Source organism: Anolis sagrei, chromosome 4, assembly GCF_037176765.1.
Source record: "Anolis sagrei isolate rAnoSag1 chromosome 4, rAnoSag1.mat, whole genome shotgun sequence".
Taxonomy (NCBI): domain Eukaryota; kingdom Metazoa; phylum Chordata; class Lepidosauria; order Squamata; family Dactyloidae; genus Anolis; species Anolis sagrei.
In genome coordinates this window covers 3,367,334-3,375,797 of record NC_090024.1, presented here as the reverse complement: position 1 = coordinate 3,375,797, position 8,464 = coordinate 3,367,334, and the positions used below count along the sequence as shown (strand labels likewise).

General features: G+C 45.6%; 1 protein-coding gene across 1 annotated transcript in view; it reads right to left on the bottom strand.

Annotated features, from left to right (window-relative positions):
• Window positions 1-327: 327 nt before the first annotated feature.
• Window positions 328-8,464, bottom strand: part of LOC137096900 (uncharacterized) — a 29,504-nt gene continuing 21,367 nt past the window's right edge. The window contains exons 3-5 of the mRNA XM_067467216.1: window positions 7,489-7,583; window positions 6,186-6,474; window positions 328-725 (exon numbers count right to left, since the gene is read on the bottom strand). Of these exons, the coding sequence (XP_067323317.1) occupies window positions 563-725; window positions 6,186-6,474; window positions 7,489-7,583 (547 nt within the window). The 3' untranslated portion in view covers window positions 328-562. The remainder of the gene's footprint in view (window positions 726-6,185; window positions 6,475-7,488; window positions 7,584-8,464) is intronic.

Here is an 8,464-nt window from a genome sequence, read left to right as displayed (position 1 = left end):
CTGGAAACTTCGTTGGACCGCTCTTCATGCGGATTGCTGTTTGCTGTTTTGTTTGCCTTTGAAACGAACTAAGTTTTACTGCTGAATCCAAGCTGCCTGCTTTTGTTTAGACTGACTTTCCTTTTGCCAACAAAGACTGACTGAGACCAGTTTGTTTACATTCCTGCTGACCGCAAGCCTTCTTTGTTTACAACTCTGACTTGGAGAGTCTCCTTTTGTTTTGTTAATAGACATTAAACACCTTCCTTTAACTCTTACATTGCCGTTTGCTTTGCTGGTCTGCCTGGGTCTTGACACTCCCACAAACAAACCAGAGAGGCAAACATCTCTTGCTCAAGAAGGGCCTTTATTGGCGAGGTCTCATTGATAGTATCTGCAATCCCGTGTTGAATCCCCTCCATAGAATCATTGAGTTGGAAGAGACCTCATGGGCCATCCAGTCCAACCCCATTCTGCCAAGAAGCAGGAAAATCGCATTCAAATCACCCCCGACAGATGGCCATCCAGTCTCTGCTTAAGAGCCGAAACTGCGAGGCTTGGGGGGATATGTGTACCCCTTCGCTCAGCGGCACACATCCTCCACTTTCATCCCATAGACCTCCACTTCGCACAACGTCAGGAATTCCTGACGGCCAGGGATGTGGGCGCTCACGTAACGCCCCTTGAGCCCTTTGCACTGGAAGATGATGAGGGATCCACTGCTGGTGTCTTTGATGACCCCGCATCTGCAAGAGAGGAAAGTAGGTCAGCCCCAGGAAGGGAGTTGGAGGGCGGAATGGTGTTGAAGTGGGATGAAGGCATCCCTTCACCTGCTCAATACAGTTCTGGACAGACGCCTCTCGTGGGGCAGATTCTGCCCTCAAAGGCTTTGGTGTGACTCGCAGAGACTCCAAGCCTAAGCCTTAGAGCAGGGAGGTCACAATTGTGGGAATCTATAAAAAGACACCATGATGTAATGGGTTGACTGGAAAGACATGCGTCGGCAGCTGATTGGCTGAGTATGCCAGGAGCCAGAATTCTGATTAGCTACTGTCTCTAGCTTGCTGTCGAGAGAAACAGTTTTAACTGCCACTTTCATCTTGGAGAGTGAAGAGAGCGCTGACTGGAAACAGCCAGGAAGGAAACGGGTGCCAACTCTCTGAAGCCTGATCATATTTAAGCCATGAAGCATATATTAAAGACTGTTTACCACTGTTGCTGAACCAAAATATACACTGCAGTATAATAATGTGTCACTCAGATTGGTCTAAGCCGGTCTGAGTCCCTCTACGGAGGTGAGAAAAATGGGATATAAACATTTTAAATAAATAAATAAATTTAAAAGGACTATTTATTCCCTCTGATCTCTGTAAGAATTCAGAGAGACTATTATATATATTGTTGCTCTGTTTGACCTATTGAACTGAAGCAAAGTTACTGTTACACCAATCTGAGTGACACATTATTATACTGCAGGGTATATTTTGGTTCAGATACAGTGGTAAAGCTTCTATTTATTTATATCTACAACCTCCAACAATAATCAGCTCTACAGCAGAGTAGCCATTGGAACCTGCAATTCCCTCATCCAAATGTTTTACCCTGATGCGTTTCCCTTCTCTATGCACCAAAGTTACCAAACTCACCTGTGACAAAGGGGGAACCACCTATAGATCGAGTCCGGATGCTGAAAGAGCTGGTCTCAGTTGGAGACACAGCCTGGAGAGGTGGTTGGACTCATATTGGAGGAATAGGGAACAGGGATGACATTTGAAGGGGCATTGGATCTTCATTCACAGCGGTTGGAATCCCGGGTGTGACGATGTGTAACTTTTATTCTTATGGTTATGTGTTGTTTAAACAGTAGTTAATAAATGGTAAGTATGTAGGATTATATTTTGTTAGAGATGGTGGCTGGTTTGGCTCGAGCTGAGTTGCCATAGCAACGGGGGCGGGGCCAACTGTCACTTCACGGGGCAGCTGTTTGAAAGTGGCAGTCTGTAAGCCGGTGAGCTACAGGGAAGACTGATTTCTCTAGTGGGAGAATCAGAGAAGAGTCTGTGACTATTAGAGTTGCAGAAAGGACTGAAATCTCTAGGTGGGGATTCAGGGAACTAGTCTGTGACCAAAGAGTTACAGGAGAAGGTAGTTGATCCTGTGGTGTGTGGAAAACCATTTAGGAATACTATAGTTAGAGAACTATAGGGAAGACTGGTTCTTTAATATTAAGAATCAGGATTTGGCTGGGAGCCAATTCTGTTAAATAAGCCTTTTAGCTTATTTGTTTTATTAGGACAGTTGTCCAGGAAAGATACATCTGCTTACAGAAACCTCTTAAATTTGGAACCTAAAGTTACTCATGAAACCTTACTAATGTAACCAATCAAGATTTGTGCCTCTTGTGAAGAAACAATTGAATATATTATACTCCTGTTAAATAAATTTGTTACTGTTCTCCTCAAGCCTTGCCTGATACAGTTTCTCCTAAGTCAAACAGCCTGCATAAGAAGTAAAACCAAACCAAGGACAGTAAACGCTACGCTATCAAATAAGTAAATCCTTCTTTGTAAAACAGCTCCTAAGTTGATGCTGAGAATTACTGGGCTTCCTCACAGATTAGGTGGCAGTAATTTTATGCTCCTTTACACCGGGCTCCAAGTGAAGTTAAAATTTGACATTTTAGATGGAGAAGGAAATGGGAAAGAAGAAGGGCCTCAGTTCTCTCCTCTGCTCCTCTTCCTTTCTTAGCCTCTATCATCTCTTTCTCATCTGGTGGCCAAACCACCGATTGTGCACTGTTTGCTTGTCATGGAGAAACATGGCTATGCTGCTCTTCCTTTTCCTTTGCCTCTGGGTTGCCTCTCATCCCCTCCTCCTGATTAGCTACTGTCTCTAGCTTGCTGCTGAGAGAAACGATTTTAACTGCCACTTTCATCTTGGAGAGTGAAGAGAGCGCTGACTGGAAACAGCCAGGAAGGAAACGGCTGCCAAATCTCTGAAGCCCGATCATTTCTAAGGCATGAAGCATATCTTAAGGACTGTTTAAAAGAACTATTTATTCCTTCTGATGGGAAAAACCACCAACTCTCTACTCTCATTGTGCAGGAGAAACGTAGCTTCATGAAATTGTTGTGGGGTCTCTATAGGGAAGCTAAGTTTCTCCCTACTTATGAGGGAAATGAATGGCTGGGAGCTGTAGTCCGGAAGAGAGTGAGGATATGCTATTGTGTGTTTTGTTTGTGGGGGAGGGGGGAAGTTGTTTTTGCGCATGTGCTGTACTGTCTTTTTGCTTTTTTGGCTTTTTAAGTCTCTTCTGTTGTGTTTTTCAGTGTTTTTATGAGTGATGGTCACTCGTTGGCCTGATCGGTGTCTTGTGTCCAAAATTTGGTGTCAATTCGTCCAGTGGTTTTTGAGTTATGTTAATCTCACAAACAAACATTGCATTTTTATTTATATAGACTGGCTGTCCCCTGCCATGTGTTGCTGTGACACAGTCTGTGTATGTGTTTTGTGCATGTATATATGTGCATATGCGTATTTGTGTATATGTGTATTTGTGTATATATGTGGTTATGCGCATGCGTTGTAATGTAATTTTTTATTTTTGGTCTTTTTAAGTCTTTTCTGCTGTGTTTTTCAGTGTTTTTATGAGTAATGGTCACTTGTTGGTCTGAGAAGTGTATTGTGTCCAAATTTGGTGTCGGTTCGTCCAGTGGTTTTTGAGTTCTGTTAATCCCACAAATAAACATTGCATTTACACACACACACACACACACACACACACACACACTAGCCCTTCCCTGCCACACGTTGTTGTGGCCCAGTCTAGTGATCTGGAAAATAAAATAATGAGAAAGTGTTGGTTTCTTATATATATTATTGTATTTCTTGTTGTTTCTTTGTCAGTGTTGATGTGGAGATTTTTTGCCTACTCTGGAACAGGCGACATAAAATTGTCCTTCTTTAGGGGTCCCGTTCAAATCAAGGATACTATATCTCTCAGTGTGTGAATTCTATCTATCTATCTATCTATCTATCTATCTATCTATCTATCTATCTATCTATCTATCTATCTATCTATCTATCTATCTATATCTATGGCTGGATGGCTCTCTGTCAGGAGGGCTTTGATTACGTTTTCTTGCCCTGGTGAAGGGAGCTGGACTAGATGGCATTAAGTATTTTCCGTTGGTCATGGGGGTTCTATGTGGGAAGTTTGCCCCAATTCTATCATTGGTGGGGTTCAGAATGCTCTTTGATTGTAGGTGAACTATAAATCATAGTAACTACAACTCCCAAACGTCAAGGTCTATTTCCCCCCAAACTCCATCTGTGTTCACATTTGGGCATATGGAATATCCGTGCCAAGTTTGGTCCAGATCCATCATTGTTTGAGTCCAAGGTGCTCTCTGGATGTAGAATCATAGAATCCTAGAATCAAAGAGTTGGAAGAGACCTCATGGTGGGCCATCATCCAGTCCAACCCCATTCTGCCAAGAAGCAGGAATATTGCATTCAAATCACTCCTGACAGATGGCCATCCAGCCTCTGCTTAAAAGCTTCCAAAGAAGGAGCCTCCACCACACTCCGGGGCAGAGAGTTCCACTGCTGAACGGTTCTTACAGTCAGGAAGTTCTTCCTCATGTTCAGATGGAATCTCCTCTGTTGAAGTTTGAAGCCATTGTTCCGTATCCTAGTGTCCAAGGAAGCAGAAAACGAGCTTGCTCCCTCCTCCCTATGGTGCGGTTTGGAGGGACCATGGAAAATGGGATATGCAGTACCTTCATGCGATTCACCTCCCATACCCCACTGCGACCCCTACAAATGACGGACCTGGACCAAACTTGGCACACAGACCCCCATGATCCACTATATGGTGCGGTTTGGGGGGAACCATGGAAAATGGGATATGCAGTACCTTCATGCGATTCACCTCCCATACCCCACTGCGACCTTTACAAATGACGGACCTGGACCAAACTTGGCACACAGACCCCCATGACCCACTATATGGTGCGGTTTGGGGGAGAATGGACCGCGGATAATGGGATATGCAGTACCTTCATATGATTCACCTCCCATACCCCACTGCGACCCCTACAAATGACGGACCTGGACCAAACTTGGCACACAGACCCCCATGACCCACTATATCCCCATGGCCCTCTATATGGTGCTGTTTGAGGGAGGATGGACCATGGACAATGGGATATGCAGTACCTTCATGCGATTCACCTCCCATACCCCACTGCGACCCCTACAAATGACGGACCTGGACCAAACTTGGCACACAGACCCCCATGACCCACTATATGGTGCGGTTTGGGGGAGAATGGACCGCGGATAATGGGATATGCAGTACCTTCATATGATTCACCTCCCATACCCCACTGCAACCCCTACAAATGACGGACCTGGACCAAACTTGGCACACAGACCCCCATGATCCACTATATGGTGCGGTTTGGGGGGACCATGGAAAATGGGATATGCAGTACCTTCATGCGATTCACCTCCCATACCCCACTGCGACCCCTACAAATGACGGACCTGGACCAAACTTGGCACACAGACCCCCATGACCCACTATATGGTGCGGTTTGGGGGAGAATGGACCGCGGATAATGGGATATGCAGTACCTTCATATGATTCACCTCCCATACCCCACTGCGACCCCTACAAATGACGGACCTGGACCAAACTTGGCACACAGACTCCCCATGACCCACTATATCCCCATGGCCCTCTATATGGTGCTGTTTGAGGGAGGATGGACCATGGACAATGGGATATGCAGTACCTTGATGCGATTCACCTCCCATACCCCATGTAGGTTTTTTTGGGCTAAATGGCCAGGTTCTAGAGGCATTCTCTCCTTACGTTTCGCCTGCATCTATGGCAAGCATCCAGAAAGATTACCAAACTTCTTAAAACAAACAATGCCTTTCTCAAGTAACTCGGGCATCACCGGGTCCCCAAGCTAGTAGATAGATAGATAGATAGATAGATAGATAGATAGATAGATAGACAGATAGATAGACATATAGAGAGAGAGATAGATAGAGATATAGACAGGTATATATATATATATATATATATATATATATATATACACACACAGAGAGAGAGAGAGAGAGAGAGACTCTTGTTCTTAGCTTCTGCTTGCATACAACACAATGGGTAAAGTAGAAAAATGGGCACTCACAGAGGGTTGAATTTGCCATTTCCATCCAAAGAGTTTCCCACTCGGAGCTCGAGGCCGTTGATTCTCGAGCTGCAGCAGTCCTCCCGGGTCTTCACCACCAAGGAAATGATCGCGTACTCCACCCCCAGATCCACATACCACCAGGGATCCATGTCATATGTTGTGTGGGTGCAGGAGCGGTACTTCATCAGGTCCCCTTGGCAGTTCCCATCCACAGCTTTCTCTTCGCCGAAATCTGGTCCGAAGATAGAGGACTGTGCGGCTGGGCGACCTTTGGCCAAATTGGAAACTGGGGAGACACAAGGATGGAAGGTCAAGGCAAGGTGACATCACTGGTCATGTTATACAGCCCTCCAAGCCATTTCTACATGGCCAAAATAAACTGGATCCCCATCAAACACTCCAAGGAGTCCACATGAGGCAGGGATGGATTCACAGCAGAACCAGACGATCCTAGAATCTTGCAAGAGACCCTCAGGGCCATCTAGTTCAACCTCCTTCTGCCAAAAGATGTGATCCAAGCCCTCTCAAAAGATGGCCATTCAGTCTCTATTTCAAAACCTCTGGAGAAGGAAACCAAAAGAGGAGATGACCAGAAACCTCCAGAAGGAGATGAACATGTGACCATCTTAGACCAGGGATAGGTCTAAGATAATGCTGTGGGCCACCAAAGTCGCTTTCTGAGATCCCCAAGTGCTTGCCTCAAATGCCTTCAGAAAGTAATAGATTTTGAAAATTTAAGAACAAAGGCTCGCTGCGTGGAAGTAGACACAACCTAAAGGAGAATGTTGCCAAAACCCAGAACCCTGGAAGCTTTAGGTGATCAGCAATGAAGTCTACAATAACCTTTTCCTCAGTTTCAGGAAGCCTCACATGCACATCTCAGGGAATGTCCCAACATTTAGTTTAAGAAAAGATATAATCCCCTCACAATGCCCCAACTCCAGTATGCTGATGACAACGTCGTCTGTGCACATTCAGAAGAAGATCTATGAGCCACTCTAAACACCTTCGCAGAAGCATATGAAAAGGTTGGCCCATCATTGAACGTTGAGAAAACCAAGGTTCTCTTCCATCAGGCATCAGCCAATCCCTCTCCAATGCCAGAGATACAGTTTAATGCTGTAACATTAGAAAATGTTGACCATTTCCGCTCCCTTGGTAGCCACCTCTCCACAAAAGTCAACATCCCCTGTTAGCTTTGCACCACTACCTGTACACAGTGGCTCTACAAGTTCCTTGTTTCGCCTATCCGGTCAAGACCATTTTCCTTGCTGCCCGTCTCCCTTCCTGATGTTCTTACCAATGCCATCCAATCCTGCTGTGCAAGCGCTGGCTTCTCCATGCCCAATTAGGGTGGCCAAGGTGGCCAGCAGACCCATCCAGAGCTGCAACATCCTGCCAAAGAGAAGCGGAGTTGATAATCATAGGGGTCAATAGGAGATCTCAGAGCTTCCCCTAAGTCTGGGCATGGGCAAACTTGGGCCATCCTCCAGGTGTTTTGGACTCCAACTCCCAAAATTCGTAACAGCCTACCGGCTGTTACGAATTGTTGGAGTTGGAGTCCAAAACACTTGGAGGAGGGCCCAAGTTTGTCCATGCCTGATCTAGACTAACTCTTAACTCAGTGGAGAATCCCAAGTCAAAGCATTCCCATCCCCAGCCAGGCAAAAAAGGCACCAAATGGGCAGAGTGGACCCTGGCACACACTAAAGAGGGCCTGAACAACTTCTAAAAGTACTAGCACAGGTGCTTTATGGTGCAGAAATCTGAGGTTCAGATACCAACCTTTGCAAAACCCTGGAAATTCTGCAGAACAAGTTCCTACGGAAGCTTTATTCTCTTCCAGCGGGAACTCCTGCTGCGCTTCTGTGCACCGAATCTGGATGGCCATCAGTAAAATCAAGAATAGATTGTACCCAATTAAGGTACTTCAACAAAATTGCTACTCTTCAGGGCGACCGGTTTCCTGTGTTGTGCTACAAGGAAATGAGTGGCCATGGACGATGGAGATCTGGCCTGGAGGACCTCTTACTCAGCTACGATCTTCCTGAACTGAATTCTGCCCTGGACATGACCAAGAGCCTGGCACATACAAAGGAGAGGCTGAACAACTTCAAAAAGGCACCAAATGGTCACCTTAGCCCCTGGCACATACTAAGGAGACCCTAAACAACTTCAAAAAGGCACCAAATGGTCACCTTAGCCCCTGGCACATACTAAGGAGACCCTAAAGAACTTCAAAAAGGCACCAAATGGTCATCTTAGCCCCTGGCACA